At 44.2% G+C, this 26,006-nt stretch overlaps 1 protein-coding gene across 2 annotated transcripts in view; it reads right to left on the bottom strand.

Moving 5' to 3' along the window:
* LOC146835421 (complement factor B-like) overlaps window positions 1-26,006 on the bottom strand; it is a 687,940-nt gene that overhangs the window by 125,656 nt on the left and 536,278 nt on the right. For both annotated transcript variants that reach the window (XM_085602982.1, XM_085602983.1), the window contains one exon: window positions 19,542-19,662. In XM_085602982.1, the coding sequence (XP_085459108.1) occupies window positions 19,542-19,662 (121 nt within the window). The remainder of the gene's footprint in view (window positions 1-19,541; window positions 19,663-26,006) is intronic.

The following is a 26,006-nucleotide window of genomic DNA, read 5'->3' as shown; positions in this document are numbered from 1 at the left end:
TCAAATTTTCTCTGAAGGAGATCAAGACTGGTCTCCCCCACAGAAATAAGAGAACCGCAATCAGTGCACCGTGTAGACAACCTCGCCAAACAAGGTGGACCAACTAGAGGTATAGAAACAGGTGAAGGCACCATCGCAGCTGAAGTGCTCCCCTGAGCTGCCGAAGATGTGCTCGGCTGAGCTGCTGCTGATGTCGTCGGCTGAGCAGGTGGAGGGTTTTCTCCAGAAGCTCGACGAAAAGTTACTGGATGCATTTTGTAAACATGTCTCAACATAGTGTGAATGCTAAAAGAATATTTCTTGTTAGGATTCCCACGAGATAAGACTTTTTTACAAAGTAGACATGTAACTTTCGGTGCATTTACCTTTTTCTGACCTTCTGGAAAAGAGAAAAACTGCCATATAAAGCTGTCTTTCTGCTTCCTGTTCCTCTGCCTCTCAAGAGTGTCCTGGTCACTGTCTGAAGTAGGTTGCTGTTCAGCCATTGTCTCTCAACAACAGAATAGCTCCTTCTCCAAAGGAATCAGAACTAATAATGAGGGGAGTAGGTGTGGTTTGGGAAGAATCTGGAACAGAAAGTACTTCAAACCAATCAAAAGTGATGATTCTTGATCACATGACTTGCCATGAGGGGATTGGGTGTGGTATTGAAACAATTAGAAACTGAAAGTAATGATAACCAATAAGAAATATTGTTTTATTATGTATAAACCCGAGGTGCGCGCACTGCGCAAGCTCCGAGCGCGCACCCCGTGATGACGTATGCACGAACGCGTAAGCGCGCAGGTGCATACGTCATATGCGCGTACCTAGCGCGCATACGTTGAACACGCGTATACGCGACCGTTATTGCGCATAATTTTAGCGTATGGGGAAGTAAACCGCGTCGAGCGCGTAGGACGCATGCACGCATACGTACGTACGCATACGTACTGGGTGCGCGCTCCCAGCGCGCACCGTGAAGTATATTTGCGTACGTAAATAACGTACGCCGGAATTCATAAAAAACTTACGAAATAGTACTAGGAGCGCGCTCAGAGCGCGCACCCCAAGAATTTATATTAAAAAAAAAAAAAAGTGGACATAAAATAATTTAAAAAATTAAAAAAAAAAAAAATTATCCTAATTGAATTTTTAAAAAAAATAATTTAAAAAAAAGATACAGATAATATATAAATGAATATATAGTAATTTTATTTTAATAAAAAAAAATATCTTTAATTAAAAATACATAACTTAGCATATAAAAAACCGTACAAATTCTCTGAAAAAACCAAAGGTTTCAAAAACGTTATAGTTAGGAATTAGCATTTAAAAAACCTTGCAAATTCACTGAAAAAACCATAGGTTTCACACACGTTATAGTTAGGAATTAGCATTTAAAAAACCTTGCAAATTCAATGAAAAAACCAAAGGTTTCACACATGTTATAGTTAGCTGGACATTTCACTCGTAAAAAACCAATGAAATTCCCCCGTTATAGTTAGTTCAGCTAACTATAACTCGCGCGCCCGCAATGCACTGCTGATGACGTCACATATTACATCACTCATGACATGGTCAGTGACATCACTCATGACATCACTGATGACATCTCAAATGACATCACTGATGACATCACTGATGACATCATCCTTGTGATAGAGTGGCAGACCACCTCTTCCCCTAATATAACCTTTGATACACACATTCAAAAATAGAAATTAAAATTTTAAAAACAATGGACATACCAATACCAGTTACAACAACCTATACAGTAATTCTAAGATCCACATACACATCCACTCATTCACCAACAGTCCTATACAGTCACTCATACATGTACTCACTCATCATATGTACTCATACACCTATACATCCTGTTACACAACGCCACTCATCCATAGAGGTACTCACACACATAGTCACTCATGCTAATAAAGAATCAAACATCCATTTACTTGCATATACAGTTATACACACACCACCACACTTACTTCTACGGAAACTTACACATACTTAGTCTTTTAAACAATCACTTATAGAAACACATACTTATTCATACAGGAACTCTTTCAATCTCTCACTCTCACATATACTCGCTTATATACACCAATAGTCACATATACTAGTTTAAAGCATATGTAGTTACTCATAAAGACACTATTGAGACAGTCATTCACCCACTAACACACCCATACACTCACTCATCCACCCATAGAGTCCAGCACACATGCTGTCTTCAACACATACAAAGAGTGAGTCACTCATTCATGCACCTATGCACTACGTAATACCCCCACCGAACCATGCAGACACTCAGACTGATACTCATAAAACCAACTAATAACCAATATACACACCCATGTAGCTACTCACCAACCCATGCAGCCACTTATACACAAAGTGAGAGACTGATACAGATATTTACATATTTAAACATTACTCACTAAGCCATGTATTCACTATGATACACTTAATCAGTCAGTTACACAATCAATTTTTAAAAAACAAATCATCCATTTAGACACTTATATACCCATTTATTCTTCCATCGACCTTGAGGTATACATATATAAAACATATTTTATTTTCAGAAACACACACATTCACTGGATGATGACATCAGTGATGTCATCAGTGATGTCATTTGAGATGTCATCAGTGATGTCATGAGTGATGTCACTGACCATGTCATGAGTGATGTAATATGTGACGTCATCAGCAGTGCATTGCGGGCGCGCGAGTTATAGTTAGCTGAACTAACTATAACGGGGGAATTTCATTGGTTTTTTACGAGTGAAATGTCCAGCTAACTATAACATGTGTGAAACCTTTGGTTTTTTCATTGAATTTGCAAGGTTTTTTAAATGCTAATTCCTAACTATAACGTGTGTGAAACCTATGGTTTTTTCAGTGAATATATATATATATATATATATTACCTACTGGCGGTCGCCAGTAGGTAGTTATAGTTAGGACCCTGTTTCCATAGGAAATCCGCAACATTCTATTTTGAATAACTTTGGCGCCGGTCGACGAATCCTCGCGAATTTCTCAAAATAGGTGGGGCGCTACGCTCCGCTCCTACCCTGAAAGTCTCGGGGGGATTCGTCAAGCGGGGGCTGAGGTAAAAGGGGGGTCCCAAAACGCGTTTTTCCCATGCATTTTTCCATAGGACCTTTAGACAGGGCTACAGCCCGAACGGCTGAACAGAATTACTAGAAACTTGGCAGAGAGGTAGTCCTCAGGTCAAGGAAGTGCCTTTTGTAGGTTTGGTGTAAATCTGCTCAGTAGATTCTGAGAAAATAGCCTTTAAATCAATATATATATCTGAGCCAGCTTACGGTACGCTTACCGTAAGCTTACCGTACGCGTTCGGTGGCGTGCGCGAGCGCGATTCTGATTGGCTGTTACATCTAAGTAAACATTCGAATCGGTCGAAACCAGGAAGCGGCGGCCGCCATTTTCTCTCTCGCACTCTGAGGGGGGGGCTGTAAACAAAGGCAAAAAACATATAAAGGGGCTGTTTAGACAGCGCCCATGCACATAGCCATGTTAGTTGAGTCCTCAAAGATCCCCCAAGGCCAAAAACTGTAAATTTTTATTTTTTGAAAATTTCGCCGATTACGCTTACCGTACGCGTACGGTGCGCTTACGCTAAAAATTTTAATAAAAAAAAAAAAACACTCTGTGCATGGCATATTATTGTCATCACTTACAAATTAAATTTAACAGATTACCTATCACAAGGAAGCGCATAATATGTCCTCCATGTGCGCACGGTGCGTAACGTGGGCACGCGGTGCGCGTAGCGCACTGCGTGCCCACCTTGCGTGTACGGCACTAACTGCGTAAAGAGGGCGCGCGGTGCGCGAAGCGCACCGCGTGCTCACTGTGCGCGCACGGAACGAACTGCGTTAAGTGGGCGTGCACGCCACGAATGGCGTAAAGTAACTTAGCATTTAAAAAACCGTACAAATTCACTGAAAAAACCATAGGTTTCACACACGTTATAGTTAGGAATTAGCATTTAAAAAACCTTGCAAATTCACTGAAAAAACCATAGGTTTCAGACATGTTATAGTTAGCGGAAATTTTACTGATAAAAAACCAATGAAATTCCCCCGTTATAGTTAGTGCAGGCAACTATAACTCACGCGACCGCAATCTTCTGCTGATGACATATGTGTCTTTATGAAAAAAAAATATTTGTAATATATGTATAGCTAAAAATTTATGGAAGAAGACATGGGCAAATAAGTGTCTAAATACAGTATTAGCATCAGCAGAGGATTGCGGTCGCGTGAGTTATAGTTGCCTGCACTAACTATAACGGGGGAATTTCATTGGTTTTTTATCAGTAAAATTTCCGCTAACTATAACATGTCTGAAACCTATGGTTTTTTCAGTGAATATATATATACATATACATATATATATATATATACATATACATATATATATTCACAGAAAAAACCATAGGTTTCAGGCACGTTATAGTTAGGAATTAGCATTTAAAAAACCTCAGAAATTCACTGAAAAAACCATAGGTTTCAGGGGTGTTATAGTTAGCTGGACTTTTCACTTGCACAAAACCATTGAAATTCCCCCGTTATAGTTAGTTCAGCTAACTATAACTCGCGCGCCCGCAATGGACTGCTGATGACGTCACATATTACATCACTCATGACATGGTCAGTGACATCACTCATGACATCACTGATGACATCTCAAATGACATCACTGATGACATCATCCAGTGAATGTGTGTTTTTCTGAAAATTAAATATGTTTTATATATGTATATCTCAAGGTCGATGGAAGAATAAATGAGTATATAAGTGTTTAAATGGATGATTTGTAATGTTTAAATATGTAAATATCTGTATCAGTCTCTCACTTTGTGTATAAGTGGCTGCATGGGTTGGTGAGTAGCTACATGGGTGTCTATATAGGTTATTAGTTTGTTTTTGGAGTATCAGTCTGAGTGTCTGCATGGTTCGGTGGGGGGTATTACGTAGTGCATAGGTGCATGAATGAGTGACTCACTGTTTGTATGTGATGAAGACAGCATGTGTGCAGGACTGTATGGGTGGATGAGTGTGTGTATGGGTGTGTTAGTGAGTGAATGACTGTCTCAATAGTGTCTTTAAGAGTAACTACATATGTTTTAAACTTGTATATGTGACTATTGGTGTATATAAGTGAGTATATGTGGGAGTGAGAGATTGAAAGAGTTCCTGTATGAATAAGTATGTGTTTCTATAAGTGATTGTTTAAAAGACTAAGTATGTGTAAGTTTCCGTAGAAGTAAGTGTGGTGGTGTGTGTATAACTGTATATGCAAGTAAATGTATGCTTGATTCTTTATTAGCATGAGTGACTATGTGTGTGAGTAACTCTATGGATGAGTGGCATTGAGTAATAGGATGTATAGATGTATGAGTACATATGATGAGTGAGTACATGTATGAGTGACTGAATAGGACTGTTGGTGAATGAGTGTATGTGGATCTTAGAATTACTGAAGAGGTTTTTGTAACTGGTATTGGTATGTCCATTGTTTTGAAAATTGTAGTCTCTATTTTTGAATGTGTGTATCAAAGGTTATATTAGGGTGAGAGGAGGTCTGCCACTCTATCACAAGGATGATGTCATCAGTGATGTCATCAGTGATGTCATTTGAGATGTCATCAGTGATGTCATGAGTGATGTCACTAACCATGTCATGAGTGATGTAATATGTGACGTCATCAGCAGTGCATTGCGGGCGCGCGAGTTATAGTTAGCTGAACTAACTATAACGGGGGAATTTCAATGGTTTTGTACAAGTGAAAAGTCCAGCTAACTAGAACACCCCTGAAACCTATGTTTTTTTCAGTGAATTTCTGAGGTTTTTTAAATGCTAATTCCTAACTATAACGTGCCTGAAACCTATGTTTTTTTCTGTGAATTTCAAAGGTTTTTTAAATGCTAATTTCTAACTATGCCTACAGAGATAGGACATGTAAAGAAAGAAGAGAAAATGCACAGAAAGAAAAAAACCAGAAGTGCAGAAAGAAGCAACAGAAGTCCTCAAAGGCGAAGAAAAGTGCAGGAAGAAGGATAACGTGCAGAAAGAACCAAAAGAAGAGCAGAAAGAATCCTTGTTGCAAAATCATCCTGTACCCTCAACTTTTTCAGACGGATACTGGTGGTAACTGAGTCTGACTAACCAGTCCTATAGCCAGTGCTATGTTAAATGACACTTAGAATACAGTGAAAACACCTACATACACTAGAGAACATTATGCGTTGGGGTCCCCCTGTGATTAGCATGACCTCCTCTGTAAGCCCCTAGTATATAATAGGGCAGGGGGATTAAAACTACCTCTTAAAACAGGCCACAGGGCGTTTTTGCACACATTAACTCAGGCCCCGTCCCCTCCCTTCACCACTGTTGTAAACACGCCCTGTGTCCGTTTTTAGTTGGGAGATTAAGTTCATTTGAATCCAGAGGGTCCCTAGGGTCCAACTAGCCCACTAGGTACCTCCAGTAAGTGCCACAGAGCTGCGTTGCAGAGAGGTGTAAAAAGTGGCACGGCCTGGACCACCTCTCTGCAATGCAGCTCAGTGGCGCTTACTGGAAGCACTTGGTGGGCTAGTTAGCCCCCAGGGGCCCTCAGTATTGAAGGGAAATGAGATCCCCAATTTAAAACGTGCCATAGTGCGTGCACACGTCACCTCAGGCCCCGTCCCCTCCCTTCACCACTGTGTAAACGCGCCCTGTGGCTGTTCTAAGTTGAGAGATTTAGTCCCCTTGAATCCTAAGGGTCCCTAGGGTCAAACTAGACCACTAGGTACCTCCAGTAAGCGCCACAGAGCTGCGTTGCAGAGACACCTGTCTGAAGCGCAGCTCCCTGGCGCATACTGGAGATGCCTGTTGGGCTAGTTGGCCCTCAGGGACCCTCAGTATTGAAGAGGAATTAATTCCCCAACTTACAACTCGCCAGGGGGCGCGTTTGCAGAGTGCTGCAAGGAGGGGGCTTGGCCTCCGGCACGATGCCAGTCTTTTATTTATTTTAATTTTTTAAGAAGGGGGGCTGTGTGAGTCCCCTTCTTATTCTAATTTATTGGCCCTGGTGACCCCATCCCCCAGGGCCTGTCTCCTAATTATATTTTTTTGACCCCAATCCCCAGGGCCGGCCACTGTTTTTTATTATTTTTAAAAAATATATATTTATAGACACACCTAGGACATGCTGGACAAACCGTACGTACCTATCACCATGACGATTTGCGTGATATTCATTAAAAGGCGACTATGCATACAATGAATCCACGTGGAATGTATTTACACCACTAGGGAAGCTCTGACATGTCTGATGCCCTACCGTGCCTAATCCCGGTAGACACCCTTGTCGTTTATTTATACAAACATGGGTAGCTATTGACGGGCACATTTAATACACATGCACACCAAGCCATTCAAAGGGGATTCGACAAAAATTCGACCAAAACTATGCAAGAAACCCCCCTCACGGTTAATAAAACACACATTCACTGCCGGATGTGTAATACTTTTTATTTTACTCTGGAAAGGGGACGAACATCACTTGAGAGTCACAGCGCGCTCCTGGCAGAGCCCAATGCTGTGTTACACCCACCATTGCCTGCTGAGTGCCACACACCTCTGTGTTGTATTCCACCAGCTAGTGCATATGCTATGACACTCTCTAGCCCATGTGCACTGTAACACCACCCCGTGAATATGTCATGCCACACTTGTCTTCGCACGGTTATATTGCCCCATCTAACGTGCCTTCCTCGATGCCTATGTTATAACGCACAGTGCTATGCCATACATATACAATCTGGGATCCATATCTTTGTCACAGTGCATATGCAACGTTACACTCCCCAGCACATATTTTATATTACAACTTTAGAGACTAGTTAGGTTACACAACACTGCCCTGTGCATATTACACTCCAAGGCGCATATCGCATAGCACACGCTAGTGCCTGTGCTATCTCGCGCTCTCCAATGAATCTGTCATTGCGCACAATGTATTGCATATTATATTTCACGCCCGGTTCATCTTATATCACACTTTTTGGTGCATAGTTTATACCATACACAATATCTAGTTTTCAATCGTGCTCTCAGGACTATGTTCTATATAACACTGTGTTCACCTACCCTTTTCACAGGCATTACATTTTGCGATAGGGGGTGGAGGGTCAGGGGGTGTTTCTGCCAAGTGAGCCCGGAGTCAAAGTCACAAACGTCCTCTTCCTCCTGAATAAAAGTGAGATTATGCTGCATACTTGTTCATATTTTAAGTAGTTCGCACAGACACACATTTTAAAAACAATAAAGTTCCTAATACCCGCCTTCTCTGAAGAGTTAGCTTGCTGCCCCATCCCCCTCCTCCCTATCCTCTGTTGTGTGAATCCATGGACTAGCCTCCTCCCTCCTGCCATGCATGGTCTGATGTGCTGCCACTGCCCTCAATTTAGTATGATGTACCAGTCCACTCCTCCTGCCCTCCATTGCCCAATTCTATGCCCCATCATTGACCTCCTGCTTAAACTCTGTGCTTAGCTTGCTGCCCCTATTCTCCTTCCCCCTGCCCTCCGATGTCTTTGTGCATGCCCCTGCTCCATCCTTTTTGCCCACCATGTTCCATGGACCTGCCACTCCTATCTACTCTGAGTGTTCTGTTGAGCTGCCACTCCCATCCCACCTGCCTAGCATTGTCAGATGACTGTAACCTGTCCCTGCCACCTCCACCCTGCCTGTCCACATGCCATGCCCCTATCCTCTTCCTCCTGTCCTACATGGTCCATTGTACTGCCACACCCTTCTGCCCTCCCTGGTCTGTTGTGCTGCAACTGCTCCTCCTGCCTGCCCCGTGCGGTCAGTTGTGAGGCCCCTTCCCCTGAACTTTCTTGTCTGTGCACAGGTCCTGACCCTCCCTTCTATCCTCCATCGTCCTTTGTGCATGCCCCTGCACCCTCCTTCTTGCTCATCATAGCCATTGTGCTGCCACTAACCCTCCCACTTGCCATGCATGGTCTTCTGTGCTGCCATGGCCACTCCCACCTTCCCTGTGTGGTCAGTTAGCTGCCCCAGACCCCCTCCCACCTTCCCTCCATGGTCTGTGTGTATGCCATCACAGTCTCACTGTTGCTCTTCATGGTGTGTCTTGCTTCTAGTGCCCATCCTGCCTGACCTCCATGGCTATCTTGCTGCTCCTGCCCTGCCCCCTTGCCCCCAGCCCTCTGCTTACATGTGCAGACCCCTACTCCCTCCCTCCTGGCTTGTCTGTTCCATTGTAATGCCCCTGATCCGTCCCTCCTGCCCTTTATGGTCTGTTATGCTGCAGCTTTCTCTCCTGTCTGTCCATTATGGTCAGCTAGCTACCATTGCCTCTTGCCCCTCTGTTCTCTGTTGTCCATGTGCATGGTCCTGTCCCCTCCCTCTTGCTTTCTATGGATTGTTGTGCTGCACTCCCGTCCCGCATGCCCTGTGTGGTGTATTGTGCTGCTGTAAACCCGGATGCCTGCCCTGCAGGGTCAGTTTGGTGCACCTCTCCATGTCCCTCCTGTCCTCTGTTATCCAAGTCCATGTCCCTACCCCATTTCCTTCCATGATCCAATGTACCATACTTGCGAACATTTTGAACTTGGTAAGAGGGAGATTTTGAAAAAAAACTGGGGTATTGATTTTCCCCTTTGAGTTACATTGAAAAAGAGGAGATTGTAGAAAGGAGACAGATCAAATAAAGCCCATTTGAGCTTAAAAACATTGGACGTTTCCTGGCTGAATCGGGTCTGTTTGCATTTATGGTTGTACTACCATTGCCTCTTCCTTCTGCCCACAATGGTCTATTACATTGCCACAGCCTCTCTTGCAAGTCCTGTATTGTTGGTTTGTTGCCCCTGCCCCCCTTTCCACTGCCCTCCATAGTCTGTTGTGCTGCCACGGCCCTTCCTGCCTGCTCAGTGTGGTTAAATTGTTGCCTTTGCACCCTCCTACCTGCCTTCAATTTTCCGAGTCCGTGCCCCTGGCCTCTGCCTCTCAACAGTATCCTAATGAACAACTAGATTGCTAACATTCTATATTTATTACAAAAGTGTGGAACGCCTGACGTCATCTTGATGTAATCAAAACTGTAATACCTAGAGCATTTCCTTTAGAAATTACAGGGTCTTATTGGCATCAAAATTATGGTTAGTGCTCTAAAAGACTAAAATAAGGACATATTTTCTGAGTTTTCAAATAGCGACAAAGCACTTTTAAATTATTTGTTATCTTTATGTTTTTTTATCCAGTTGACCACTTGATTAAATGTTGCACTTAGGGGAGAGGATGTGGTGTTACTTCCAGAACTGCAGACTTTGCAACTGGGGAACCAGGTTGGAGTTTCTGCTTCAGTTCGACATTCTGTGATTCTGGTCACATCACTTAGTCTCCCCATGTCTACAACCAAAATTAATTTGTTCTTGTGTGATGTAACCAAGGCTCATGTAAAGCACTCCAATACCTGACAAGTCTGCACTCTATCAAACTGCAAAAACACAAAATAATAAGTGTTTTGCACACTTCTGTCATTGGGCTATATTTGGGCTACATCTGGGTGATTTTGGGCTACATTTGGGCTCTTTTGTCTCCGGTGGCCATCTTGGGAGATTTATTTGTTATGAAGTTTCCTCATTTCCTCATGTACTGCAGTCTCCTCAGTAGGAAATGCTTTCAGTTTTTTACTTTGATTCCATCATGAAGGTATTCAGATATGTCACACATTTGCCATAAATTCTGAAAGTTAGCACTCTAGTTGCTCCATTAGATCACTGTAGTAAAACTACTATTCACCATGGAAGTCTGCTCCTGGTATTAAAACTGCATGTTTCAGTCTGCATGTCAGAATTTTTTAATGAAATAGAAGAGGATTTGAGAAGTCACTCAAAATGTGCCCTCATTTTCTTTCTTCAGCATTAATCATAATTTCTATGGCAAAATGACCCCCCTCATTGTGTTCCTTTTTAAATTAAATGTTTTAAGTGTTACCAGTTTATTCCAATCAAGATGGCTTCAGGTGTGCCATACTTTTGTCATAATGAAGACAGTAAGCGCTCTAGTTGTTTTTAAGAACACTCTGGGACATTCTGTCATTGGGCTATACTTGGGCTACATCTGGGTGATATTTGGGCTACATTTGGGCTCTTTTGTCTCTGGTGGCCATCTTGGGAGACTTATTTGTTATGAAGTTTCCTAATTTCATCATTTACTGCAGTCTCCTCAGTAGGAAATACTTTCAGTTTTTTACTTTGATTCCATCAAGAAGGCATTCAGATGTGTCACACATTTGCCATAAATTCAGAATGTTAGTACTCTTTTTGCTCATTAGATCACTGTAGTAAAGCTACTGCTCACCAGGGAAAACTGCTGCTGGTATTGAAAGTGCATGTTTCAGTCTGCATGTCAGAATGTTTTAATGAAATAGAAGATGATTTGAGAAGTCACTCAAAATGTTCCCTAATTTTTCTTTCTGCAGCACTAATCATACTTTTTATGGAAAAATGAACCCCCTCATTTTGTTCCTTTTTAAATTAAATGTTTTAAGAGTTACCACTTTAATCCAAGCAAGATGGCTTCAGGTGTGCCATACGTTTATCATAAGTAGGACTGTTAGCGCTCTAGTTGTTCTTTGGAACACTCTGGGAAGCTGCAGTAGAACACAAAGGAATCAACTGACAGTCTCTGCCCTTGTTGGATGTACATATTTTACTGAGAATGTCAGACTTCATTCTCACATGACTGAGAAAGATAATGTGAATTTACAGAAAATAAGCTCTCAGTTTAGCTTATAGATCACCTTCCAAACCTCTGTGGGAAAAGCATGAGAGAATATTTTTCTCTCAATCATAATATCCCAGCAGAAGGCTTTTTCACATTGTGAAATCATCTTAGAACATACCACAATTCCTAAAATAAGTATGGTACCATCAACAAATGATTTATAATGTAACTAAAGTCTTAAAACCTTCTATTAACTGCAATGCTTTTTAATGAGGTGCTATCATGTATATTGGTCCCAAGATGGCTGCCAACACTTCTTGGATGAAGTGCTGACAGCCAATCAGATCTCAAGATGAGATGTGTGGTTAGGCTCCGCCCACATATATATATGATTTTACTTTTGATTTTCTCAGGAACTACTGAACAGATTGACACCAGACCTGCAAAAGGCACATCCCTGAGCTGAGGACTACCTCTCTGCCAAATTTCAAGTAATTCTGTTCAGCCGTTCGGGCTGTACCTTGGACTAAAGGTCCCTATGGAAAATTGCATGGGGAAAACGCATTTTTGGGACCCCCCTTTTTTCTCAGCCCCCGCTTGACGAATCCCCCCGAGACTTTCAGGGTAGGAGCGGAGCGGAGCGCCCCACCTATTTTGAAAATTTAGTGAGGATTCGTCAACCGGCGCCAAAGTTATTTCAAATAGAATGTTGCGTATTTCCTATGGAAACACAGTCCTAACTATAACTATCTACTGGCAACCGCCAGTAGATAATATATATATATATACACCGAACTCAAACCAAAGGTTAAAGTGACATAGCTAGATGTTGGAATGAGAAAGTTAATAAAACAAAAACCACTGAAATAGACCAGCTATTGTAGTGACCTAACAATGGCTTGCACCCCATCATGCACTGCTTATACCCTCATAAATTACATAATTCATAGCCTTATAAGTGACATAACTGATTACATATTTATGACATCTCTGTCACAGGCTTCGGCCTGATGCTCCACCCAACACTCAGCAAGCATCAAACCTCCACTGTACACGGTCTTCGGCCATACGTAGGACATATGAGTGTTTCTGGACTTGGGGAATTCTGGATGCATTATACCAGACCCAAACAACAGCCCATGGCTCCTGCAGCTAGCCTTTCAGGAGCCAAACCCCCAGAATAACATTCCTGTGAGACATTAATGGAGATGGAAAATGGGAAATATTCATGGAGGACGAGCCACTGTCAGGAACAGAAAGGGATACAAGCATAGCCTGGGCCAATAAGGTACCACAATGAATATTCTGGCCCCCTCTTCCTGCACTTTCTTGAAAACACTGATGACCAACCAATAAGTAGCAGGTAGTATTGAATCTTTGATTTGTGTTTCTGTTAAAAAAAATCCGAAACAATTTAAAGTTGTGATAAATCCCGCTATATCCAGAGTATGCTTAGGGAGTGACCTGACATTTAGTATGATTGAATGCAAAATCACAGGAGGTTACAGTAGGAGTAGAAAGAATTTTCAAATGTGTACAAGTGGATGGAGAGTTGTTAGAAAGTATAGACAATGCTATGTGCTCAGGTGAAGTCCCAAAAGAGCAGCTCTTAACAATCTGAGGGTTTCATGCACATAATGCCCTCAGTCCTGCTTCACTAAAACAAAATGACAGAACTGGGAGGCCAACGAAAAACTAAATGGAGTCTAGATGTTCCTATCTGGAAAATCAAATTGAAGCAAGTGAATAGTGAGAAAGTAATCAAAGAAAGCAATGGCACCTACAATAAAGTGCAAGATGTTTAACCTAAAACAAGTAAAATAAAAACATGGAAATCGGTCAGGCCCACTATACTATGAAGAACAAATGAAGTGGGCCAAAATAACAATTCAAAAAAGTAAATAGCAGAAGTACTCAAGTCAAGTCAAATAATGCTTTATTCGAGTTAACACTCATAAAAGCAGAACATACACCAATTAAAAAACAATTAAACTAGACAGTCGGAATAAAGCAAACAATTCACAGTTGTCTCAAGTAATAAAAATAATTACAATAATTTCACCTATTACAAGGTTGGCAGGTAAGATAAAAGTTTATACAAGAATAAAATGTACTTAGTTGAAAAACACAGATAACTAAAAGCCATAACTCTAAACGTGCAGAGAAATTATTCAGGCAGAGAATAGTCAATTGACTAGCAGTCTCTGCCTGATCGACCAGGCCCATCCGATGTACTTAGCAGTGGCAATTGAAATCCAAGACAGAGTTCTCGAACATATAATTCGCAGGGCAACAGTACTACAATTAGTCCCCAGGTTCCTACACATTGGAGATAACCATACATGTCTAGGCACACAATAGGCCTTACAAGAAAATAGAAAATGGCCAAGACTTCTTAGGGGGCGGGCACCGGCCCTCAACTGGAAGAGAAGTTTTCTATCACCTGGTTTGGATATAATATCCTAGTAGGGTTCCAAGGCAGGATACAATTTCGCCTCAAGGAATCCCACTGTCATGGACCCTGTGCTAAAGCTACTCATACTCCTAATGGCAACGTAGTCCCAATAGATATTTTTCAAGACACTCTTGGTAGGAAATATAGCTCCTGCTGGATCTAGCCAAAGCCAGCTTAAACCTAATTCAAGCAATGTTACCTTCAGCGATTTGAGCCACCCTATTTTATGGAATGAATCCGCTTTGATAACGTCTTCAAAACCATCAGTATAATGGGAAAGCTCGGGAGTCGTCCAGAGCCTTCTCCAGTATAAAATTGGGCGTAGTCTAGCTAGATCGGAAACTTGTTTCCTACCTAGATCGTACCTTAAAGGCAACAGCGGAGTACTTTTCGGGGTGCCTGTGATTGCCCGGAAGAACTTGTTTTCCGAAGCTTGTAGGGTATTCAACTTCTCGAACCCCCACAGCTCCGCCCCGTAAAGAGCTGACCCAAGCGCCTTCGCTTCGTAAACCTGCAAGGCAGGCTTAACGAGTTTCGTCAAAGATTTTCTGTGTTCCGAGCTAATATCACCTGATAATTGCTTATGCCTCAAGGTAGCAATATCTATATGCTGGCACCACCTACTATTGTCAGCAATGAGAATACCCAGATACGTAAAGGAGTTCACCACCTCAAGAGGACGACCACTCATGATAATATTTGATTTAAAACTAGGATGGGGATTAAAAATCATGAGTTTTGTTTTGGTCACGTTGACCTCAAGACCGTGTTCCCCAAAAATGGACAGAGCACGCTGCAGACCACTTGGGGTCTTGGATAGAATGAGCGTGTCGTCCGCAAACATTAGAATGGGAATTTTTGTACCAGAAAGCGAGGGAGCGTCCACCTGCGCTGATAGCATACGGGCGACCACACCATTAATATACAAAGTAAACAAGGTTGGTGCCATTGAGCACCCTTGTCGAACACCTCGTTCAACAGGGAAATCCGCTGTGACCATCCCCTGACCACCCCACTGGATTTTAGCAAAAGTTAACTCATGAAGCCGCATTATCAGTGACAGTAGCACCTCTGGCACCCCCAAATCCTTAAGAACAGACCACAGCTTTGACCGTGGCACCAGGTCGAAGGCAGCCCGTAAATCGACGAAAGCCGCATAAAGGCTGCCCCCCCCAACACCACAGTCCTCCATTGCAGTAGTTGAAACCGGAATACCTGGTCCATCGTACTTGTAGCCGTACGAAAACCTGCTTGAAAGGGTGACAGAGCATTATTATCATCAACCCAGTCAAGAAGCCTGTTTACTATCACCCGCCGTACTATCTTTTGCACGGTATCAATGAGGCTAATCGGTCTATAGTTACCAGGCTTTGATCGATCGCCCTTTTTATACACTGGGATGATTATAGCACCCCTCCAAGATTTCGGAACCTCTGCTCCTTTCGCAATAGTATTAATAAGTAGGTAGATGTATTTACACCACCGTTCCTTATCACTTATAAAAATATCAGCAGGTACGCCATCTAGCCCTGGGGCGCGCCCACTATTTACTGAGCTTAATGCAATCATAATCTCTTTATAACTGAAGAGATTATCTTGGGAAGTCGGTAGACAAATACTATCTACTCTTGCATTCTGACATGTCTCAGCATACTGGGTGCTAAAGAATTTTACCCAATCATCCTGGGGAACATTGTTATTAGGGGGGTCCACCACTCCCTCACCTCCCCACTTGACAATGGTCCAAAACGATCTAGAGTCTTTTCTATCACTAGCACGTTTTAGTTCAGTCCAGTGGTGCTCGTCCCAGTCTTTCTTAGCCTTCACTATACAAGCTTTATAATCCTTCCTGGCTAGCCGGATAGACGCGGGCTCCCTCCTCTTGATGGCACGACCTAAAGCAAGTCGTGCATTTCTACAGTTAGCATTGTACCATTTTGCACCTTTACGGGCTCTCACCCCGTAACGCTTGGCAGGCTTCAAAAACTGATCTTTAATCATACTAAAGAGAGTGTCATGAATTTTGACCACACAACCCAGTCCAGCTACAAAAGGATTAGCGGATTCCATAGCTAATATCGCTTTATCTGTTTCAAAATTGATTTTATCAATGGCCTGTTGATCGGTTGCTACCCTCTCCCACCTTAACCTCCGCATATCATTTGCCGGAACAACCAAGGGTGGTACAAGAGTATTAGGGCCTATGAGACCATTGGCAGCTAGCCACCATTCATGCTCCACGCATAAGGGGTTGTGGTCACTCTCACTTCTCCAAACAACCTCCATGTCGCAGACCCTAGGCCATAAGGTCATACTACAGAATACATAGTCTATTCTGCTTTTGTGCCGCCCATTGTCAAATGTCATAGCCCCTTGCTTATCGGATTTTGTTCTACCATTCAAGGCTCTTAAACCCTTTTCAAAACACAAGGCGTTCAGACCGACCACATCCTCAGTCCAGCATATAACTGGGGCCAACTCTAACCTAGGGATGCCCCAATGAGAATCCTCTTCGTCCCCAAGGGAGTCTTCACCAGCGACTAGGGGTTCAAAAGTCCGATTAAAATCACCTGCAATGACAATATTATTGTCTTGCGAATGCGTGTCAAGAAGGGTACCCAAGGCAATTAATACCTCTGATCTGCCTCCCTTGTTGCCTCTGGCGTAGATATTATAAATATCAAGTTTTCCTATAGTGCCAGTGGACATTTTAATTAACTAGATATCACTATGACTAGTTTCCATAGCTTTAATTGATAGATTTAGGGACTGCCGAACCCAAATAGTGGGACCCCCCATTGGTCTCCCCTTTGGGCCCTTTAGAGCGGGCACAGAAAAATTCAAGTATCCCAACACAAATACGGGTTCACATGCCCAAGTCTCCTGAAATACACAAACATCAAAGGAGTTAACAAAGCTGAACCAATCACCAGAGTCAAGTTTAGAACGCAGCCCAGCAAGGTTCCAGGACATTAATTTTCCCACCTCAGCCGCAGGACCAGCCGAGGCGTTCGGAACAGGGTCAAGATAAATGGCCTTACCCACTTCTGAAACTGCAACAATTGTTCGGCCTCCTAACCCAGCGGCAAGAATGTCACCCTCACCTTTCGGGTCAGTCTCAGAAGTACAGCGTTCAATAGATGCAACAGTATACAATTGAGGCTCAGCCGACACACTACCTGGCAATGTCTTCTTGCAACGTACATTGCTCTTCTTGGTGAGGGTACTTGAACAATTTGGGCCAGTTGGTTCACAAGGTACTGCACTCTTGCCCCCAACAAGTCAGTCGCAATCGTTCAGGTTAGATAGAGCTGAGAACCTATTTTCTATGTTGAATCCCCACTCATTAATTTGGGTAGCCCTTCCCCGTTTGTTTTGTACCAAATTCCATTTTGTCCTCAAAATGCTCGGATTAAGGCCACTTCCCCTCCTTTGATAGAAGAAGTCAAGTGTGAGTGGAATGATATTGGTTGATCTACGCTGAGGGGGTAGTAAATTTGGTAGTATATTAGTCAGTACTGCCGGGTCAGTAAAGTTCAACACAACACAGTCCCCCCTGAATCTTTTTGGACCACTTCCTATCCAATCCACCCTTCTTTCCATGACTAGTTCATCCACTAACTGGTGCTTACCCCAGGGGGTTATTACCATGTTATTAGTTAACCAGTGTAGTGCTTTGGTCAGCAGGGAAGATGTGGATTCCACCTGGCCAGACGTCAATGGTGGAACATTAGCTAAAACCAAAACTAAGGGGGAGGGCTCAACAATAAGTTCCACCGAGCCTTTCAATGAATTCAGGGCAGTAGAACTTACTGGGGGAACCTCACCCCCAGATTTGTCTTCTCCTGCATTTATCTCGGGAGCAGTAGGACACTTGGGCAATGAATTCCCTCCCACACCTCCATTTCGGTCTCGACTCTCTGTACTACCTCAGCTGGCATTTTTTCTACCTCAACTAAAGTTTTGTTCAGTAGCCCCCCTAATCTGGTCACTTCATCCGTTAGCTTATCTATTTTAGCTACCAGAGGCTTGACGATACCCTTAATCTTTGAGTCAATCATGCACATAAACTTTTTAAGCTGTTCATTTGTTAGGGACACACGCGCATCATCGATCAATCCACTTTCGTCCGCTACATCAATATCACTATGTGGGGAGGCGGGCCTTTTCCTGGCCGAACGTAATCCACCCCGTTTAGGCTGAACCTTTCTGCCTCCTCTAGTAGTTCGAGGGACAGGTACTGGGGACGCGGCTTTTTCCTCTAATATTTCTAACTCAACCTCCTCTTCACTACCGACAACATAATTCGTAGAGGTGTTCTGAGCAAAAATTTGGTCGTCTGCTTGATCGCATGCTGCTTCGATGATACCACTGTTATCGAGATCTGGAGGTTCGGCCCGTATAGATTCAGGCGGAGCAGACTTAGAGAATGGACCCAAACCTAAGGAGGACCTCCTCTCACTATTTATTTTAGCAACAACCTGAACTAAATAATTGTCCATGGTATTCGATACCGAGACCGCCCTTTGCTTAGACATTGAATTCCCCAATACAGTGTAATCCTACTTAAAGTAAAAAACAACACTTACATAGAGGTCAAAATAAGCGACCAAACCAGATCACAGAGCAAGACCAGTAAGATAAAATACAGTAACCCGACAAAAGGTTGGGGCGGTGCCTCACCAAATACGAGCAGAGTGCACGGCCCAGTCCAGTCTCTACCAGTCGCAGATTGCCCCGCCCTTGTCCCGGGCTTCTCCCGGGACGCTCCCGCGCGCTCCCGCGCAGCGGTGAACGAGGTCACTTATGAAGGTGTGGAGGCGGTCGGGGGGCGTGGCAAGCAGGGAGAGCGTCCAGGTGCAGATCGTTCACACAGGGACTCCTGGGAGATGGAGTCCCTGTTCTGTTGCTCGCAGCCCTGCCGCACTTAACACAGCCCACAGCGTGATAGCCTCACTCCAGGCACAGGTGATGACACGGCGATGCGGGACCCGTGTAGTGTGTCCGGCGGGCTTCTGACGAAGTCAGATGAATGCAGCAGAATGCAACAAGCAGGAACCAGGGCGAGGTATCTTTCAGCAAGATCAGTGACCTAGCAGAAGTACTATCACATAGGACCAATCTTTAAACCAGTCCTTTTGCCTCATTTCCTTTTCACCCCTCCATTCTTGACCCCACTCTCACCTGCCCCTTTCACAACTACAATATACACCCTCTACTGCACTGCGATCTGCTGCTCTGTAACATGGTTCTCACCATATGAATCCTTACCCAAGAATAGAAAAAAGACGGCAGGCATTGAAATGGCTTCACTTACCATCATTTGTTTCCACCTTGATCAGATGTGCCTGGTCGTCGATGTTGAAGCAGTGCGCTGCTGTCAGAATAAAGTGAGGGCTTAGCACGGACCCCATGCATTTCTCCACACCGCCTCCACGCTGTTGAGGAAGAGAGAAGGTATGAGTTACAAAGGCACCATCAGTACTGATTCCTACTCTCCACTTTTTTATTACCACCTGCACTCCTTCTGTTTGGCCTGTCTTTGTAGTCTTTCTGTATAATCCAGATTACCCCTAGATTCCGGCTATTTCACATTCTCAAGGTGTAGACTGCAATGCGACTGGGAACCACCGCTTGATAACGGGATACATCGGTTTATGATGTTTCCTGTGCTTTACTACAGCCTTGCCTACAATGAATGTTTTTCTCTGCCGTCTGGCTCACAGCCATAATGTAGCGCTGCAAAGAATAGACGGAGGACCCCCTTCCCTGGGCAATGGCAGCCTTGGATAATAGGTGCCATGACCAGAAGAGAGGGCCCCCCAACACTAAGTCTCATCACAGCCATGAGTCAGCGCTGCAAACCCCATGAGCGGGCCTCGTAGCTCTACATTATGGCTGCAAGTCCCAAGGCAGGGTGAGGCATTCTTGAGAAGGGAAGGTTTATCCAAAGCAAGCTAAGCAGTATAAAGTCAGAGTCGCTGCTTCCAGTGAGGCAGGGCGCTCTGGGTCTCTGGCCAAGCTGTAATCTGACTTTGAAAGAAGTCTATATAGTGCGGTATTTATATACCTATTACTGGACAAAACATTGATCGATATCTCAACAATGACTGTAAACCCTTTCACAGCAACCCATGCCAGCCATGCCAAGGAGATTGCTCCTGTTTATGTTTCACATGTCTTGCTTACTTTACTTCCCTAGGAGTAGTCATTTCTTTCTGATTTTTGGTTTTAGGTATTTTTTCCATGTTACATATCAATATTTTATTGTTCATACTTTGAACCATTGTGCTTACAGGTGTCTGTGTGGCTGTAAGTGGTTGGTGGGTGATTATAACAGGCCCTGACTGAGAGCCCTGGAGTTGATCCTATAGGTAGAGCGAGGTTCTCACGGAGGCTGCTTAGAGGGTGTTTAGAATCCTACCTATGGGGGTTGAGTAGATTGAACAATGGCGCCTTCTTGCAGTAAATATTTACATTGGTTTCTTTCGTTTGCTGTAGAACTCACCTTATATATAGGTCAAACTCTACCTGCTGAGAAGGCGCCATCGATTGATTGATTGATTTGATTTGATTTGATTTTAGGTTTTCTAGAGCGCGCAGCTACCCTAGGGCATCCCGGCGCTAACAAAGACCACGGTACTGAGGGAAGGAAAAGTCAGGAAGACGAGCTCAAGGGAAAAGTAGGGTTTTTAGACGTTTCCTGAACCTGAGGTGGTTGTGTTCTTGCCTCAGGGAGAGAGGAAGGGCGTTCCACAGTCTAGGAGCATTATAGGAGAACAGGCGACCGCCTGTTCTGGCCTTCCTAATTCTAGGGACATTAGCGAGGGAAAGAGAGTTAGATCTTAATTGTCGGCCATCTCTCTCACAGCGGATCCGGTCACTTGCAGATTACCCCTATATCACTGATATTGCAGTAAGTGCCTGCAGATCGAGTATAGAATGGCGTAGAAGTCCTTACGTATGTTGAGGGACCTCCCTCAAACTGTAGCCTCCTTATTGTTCAGTTTTTTCTTTCTTCTTTCTTTTGTGTAGATCATGAAGTAGAGTCACCATCTGAAAGGCGAGCTCAAGTATGTTTTAATTTGAGCTAGGTAAATAACATTTATTGGTAAGTAGTAGGGGACAGGATATCAGATAAAAGATTAACTTTTCAAGCTTTTGTTTGCCATTGAAATCGAATCCAATCCTTTTCTTTTTTTCGTGATAGGTATATTGATATTTGAAAAACCTTCACATACTGTCGGTTCTCATTTCTGTATATAAAATGTTACTCTTTTGCAGGATCAAGCTAGCCATGACCGCGACATAAGATGGAAATAGGCTTCTGGTGCATTCAAGAGGAAAAGGAAGCAGGAACAGATTGAAGAAGGTAAAAGTCATCGGGAAGCGTTACTTAAGTTTATGAGAAGAAGGATGCACAACGAGAAGGAAAATAACCCCAACACAGGAGCCTTCCAGTTCCAGAATCAGGAGCCAGAGAACCCCCAGGACCAGCCCCGAGCATCAACTGCTGCTCGTGTACTCATTCAGTACCACAATAAAGTGGTGAAGAGCACCGTGGGTCAAGATCATAAACACATCACCACCACCACAGCCAGTAGAGTCTCCAAGTGCGAGGAACGGAGCAGGAGCGTGAGCAGCAGGTCACAGCTGCCAGAACAGGAACCGGAGGACCAGCAGCAAGAAAAACCCAGTGACACTTCCAAGCTCCAAGGAGGGGTACAGAGAAACCCGGAAGGGCAACAGCAAATTAAGGTCACAATTAATATACCATCTGAATATTGTGATCATGGGTGAAAAACCAGTATGGCCAGCAGCTGGACATTGTAAAAGTCGCAGAGACTGATAGCGATGAAACTACGAGTGAAACTGCTGAAAGCTTGTTCTACCACATTGATGATGACCCAGGGAAATCGCCTACTACTCAAGATGATAACATACGTTGCTACCGCGTAGAAAGAGGACCTACCCAGGCTGGACATAAATCAATCCTTCAATCCTACTTATTTCAAAAGGGAAATGAGTAACGGTCAGCAACTTACCGGGCAGTGGCTAGCGTATTCGGCGTACAGAAATGCTGGATTTTGTTTCTGCTGCAAATTATTTACCACTTCTTTCACTAACACTCAGATTGTGAGCAGCGGTTTGTCTGACTTGTGCCATGTTGGACAGCGTTTAAAATGAACATTTAAATTCTCAAGGGCACCTAAAAAATATTAGGGAGTGGAAGGAGCTTGGACTTCGACTGCAGAAGGAATGCACTATTGATAAGCAAAACCTTCCTCAAATCGAGCAGGAGAGGATGCATTGGCGAAATGTCTTGGAGAGGCTCCTAGCGATTACACAGTACCAGAAGAACATAGGTGAGCATTCCGTTGCAGTATTGACCCGCTGAATCCACCCCGCAATGACCACTTCTTAGGGCTTCTACAGCCTTTAGGCACATATGAGTCAGTTATGATGGAACATGTTCTCAGAGTTACCGCAAACGAGATTCATACACATTGTCTTGACAAACACAGTCAGAATGAATGGATTGAGCTGATGTCCAAGATGGTTCTCAAAACAATCCTACAGGTGTTTGAAACGCCAGATATAACTCAGTGCTCCTTGAGTGTACTCCTGATTCGAGTCATACCGAACAGATGACGTTGATTGTGAGATTTGTCAGTTCTACAAATGGATGTGTGACTATTGAGGAACATTTGATTGGATTCATTCCCCTGGAAGAGCAAACAGGACAGGCTTTTACTGGTGCATTGTGGCACAAGCTGGAGGCACTGAAACGTCCCCTTGCGGATTGTCATGGGCAGGGTTATGGCAATGGTGCAAATATGCGTGGACAGTTCAGTGGCGCGCAAGCTCGAATCTTAAAAGAGAACAGACTGGCTTTTTTTACACTGTGGCCAGTCACAATTGGAACCTGGTCTTGGGAGATGCTGCAGCTTCATCTACATATCCTGCCAACTTCTTTGGTATTATTCAGTGACTTTACTCATTGTTCTCTGCATCGACAAAAAGGTGGAATGTATGAACTGAAATTAGAGTGACCCTTTCCCTCAAAAGCCTCTCTGCTGCTCAGTGGGAATGCCGTCTGGAAAGCGTCAAAGCTGTCCGATTTCAGATGAGTCTAATCCATGAAGCGCTTCTGCAGGTGTCTGAAATGGATAAAGATGTGAAAAAAAGAAGGGAAGCAACATCACTAGCATCAGAGCTTGAATCATATGAGTTCCTCCTATGTTTGGTCCTATGGGATGATACTTTAATGAGAATCAACACAGTCAGTAAACTGATGCAGAGTGAGAGCATGCAGCTTGATGCAGAGTGAGAGCATGCAGCTGGATGCAGAGTGAGAGCATGCAGCTTGATGCAGAGTGAGAGCATGCAGCTGGATGCAGAGTGAGAGCATGCAGCTTGATGCAGAGTGAGAGCATGCAGCTGGATGCAGAGTGAGAGCGTGCAGCTGGATGCAGAGTGAGAGCGTGCAGCTGGATGCAGAGTGAGAGCGTGCAGCTTGATGCAGAGAGCATGCAGCTTGATGCAGAGTGAGAGCATGCAGCTGGATGCAGAGTGAGAGCATGCAGCTTGATGCAGAGTGAGAACATGCAGCTGGATGCAGAGTGAGAGCATGCAGCTTGATGCAGAGTGAGAACATGCAGCTGGATGCAGAGTGAGAGCATGCAGCTTGATGCAGAGTGAGAGCATGCAGCTGGATGCAGAGTGAGAGCATGCAGCTTGATGCAGAGTGAGAGCATGCAGCTGGATGCAGAGTGAGAGCATGCAGCTTGATGCAGAGTGAGAGCATGCAGCTGGATGCAGAGTGAGAGCATGCAGCTTGATGCAGAGTGAGAGCATGCAGCTGGATGCAGAGTGAGAGCATGCAGCTTGATGCAGAGTGAGAGCATGCAGCTTGATGCAGAGTGAGAGCATGCAGCTTGATGCAGAGAGCATGCAGCTTGATGCAGAGTGAGAGCATGCAGCTGGATGCAGAGTGAGAGCATGCAGCTTGATGCAGAGTGAGAACATGCAGCTGGATGCAGAGTGAGAGCATGCAGCTTGATGTAGCTGTGAAACACGCCCAGGAACTACTCGCATTCTGAACAAAGTATCGCCATGAAGGATTTACAGCTGCATTGATATCAGCAAATGAACTTGCAGATGAAAAGAATTCAAATGTGATGGAAGGATATCTAAGAAAAAGAAAATATTTGGATATGAGGGAGCTGACGAGCCAATAATAGACCGAAAAGAGCAATTTTGCATCCAGTGTTGTAATGCTCTTGTTGATACAGCCATTGTGCGCATCGACAGACGATTTGAGCAGCTGGAAAATCATCAAAATAAATTTGGCTTCTTTATAATATTTTCAGCTTAAAAGACATGAAAAGTGGAGACCTACAAAAGCACAGCAATGATCTGTGTATTCATTTATTGTTATAAGTTAATAAAAACCGTCACAATATTTTACAAGTAATGCAAAATTAAAAAACTGTTTTAAATAAAATACTTCATAATTAATTCCCTAGTTTGTCCATTTCTTAAACGTTCACATGGTTTTATAACAATACAAATTAATAAACATCATTTGGCATCCTATGAGTTGCTGTTTTATTTCCTTCTAAGGGCCCGTACCTTTCAACTGAGTTCTTATAAAGAGCCGTTTGTGCGTGAAAATGACTGGATAAGCTGTATTTGGTAAAATAATTATGATGGTTTGTATTAACTTATAACAATAAATGAACACACTGCAATGACCTGCATCATTTTCTGTAAGACAGCACAGCTGGCGGTGTTATATCTTCTGACCTTCGATGATGGCAATTTCTTTTTTCCCCATTCCTGCCCATACCCCAATTTTCCCCAAGTTGGACAACCCCATAAATATAAACAACAATGGTGCTGTCTTTCTGGGGAGATTGAGGGACCTTCAGCAGAATCCTGCCAATCTGCCAATACCGCTTCCTACAGTTCTAACACCAAATCAAAAACATTGATTTGAAAACCCCTTGAATCTGCAGTGTTGGACCCGGCCTCGTAGAATGGCCCGACGTGCCCCCGCACCACCGAAACCTGGTACCTGCAGCCCCAAGCACACGGCCCCGCCGACCCTCCCCACCAGGACACACGCACCGACCCAGACATCCCCGTCCATGGCCTCTCCCCTTTCGGCCACCCCGGGCCCGCGTGCCCACTTCATGCACCAAGATGGCCGCCCGGCCCCAGCGCGACCCGGGCCTAGAGGCGCCACTCCGGCTGGAGGACATCACGCTTCCACGGGATGAGAGAGGGAGGAGCAGTTTCTATCGCACCTCTGAACTCCCCTGGGACGATGGGTTTCGATCGGCCCTCCGGCCTCCCTGAGGGCTGGCTCCGTGCCTGCTGGGTGTCTGGGACTCCTCCCGACCCGGCCCTGAAAGGATCAAAAGACAATAGCAGGAAATCCCGACAAGCGACCCCCAGGTGACAAGACCCCTGCCTGCACAGACTCCGGACATCAAAGAGGGGTCGACCTATAACAAGGGGTGCTCTGGGTCTGTCCGCAGATTCGACGCTGGAACAACAAGAGCCTGCCGACGTGGTCGCGGCTCCTGAAACTTGGACCCTCCTGAGCCCTGCTGAGTGACTCGCGGCTCCCTGAAGATCGTAAGACCTCCGAACTTGTACCTGAGCCTGCTGAGTGACTCGCGGCTCCCTGAAGATCATAAGACCTCCGAACTTGTACCTGAGCCTGCTGAGTGACTCGCGGCTCCCTGAAGATCGTAAGACCTCCGAACTTGTG

Source organism: Triturus cristatus, chromosome 4_2 (genome assembly GCF_964204655.1).
Source record: "Triturus cristatus chromosome 4_2, aTriCri1.1, whole genome shotgun sequence".
Lineage (NCBI taxonomy): Eukaryota > Metazoa > Chordata > Amphibia > Caudata > Salamandridae > Triturus > Triturus cristatus.
Note: the sequence above shows the minus strand (reverse complement) of the source record. Positions and strands in the feature narration are given on the sequence as shown.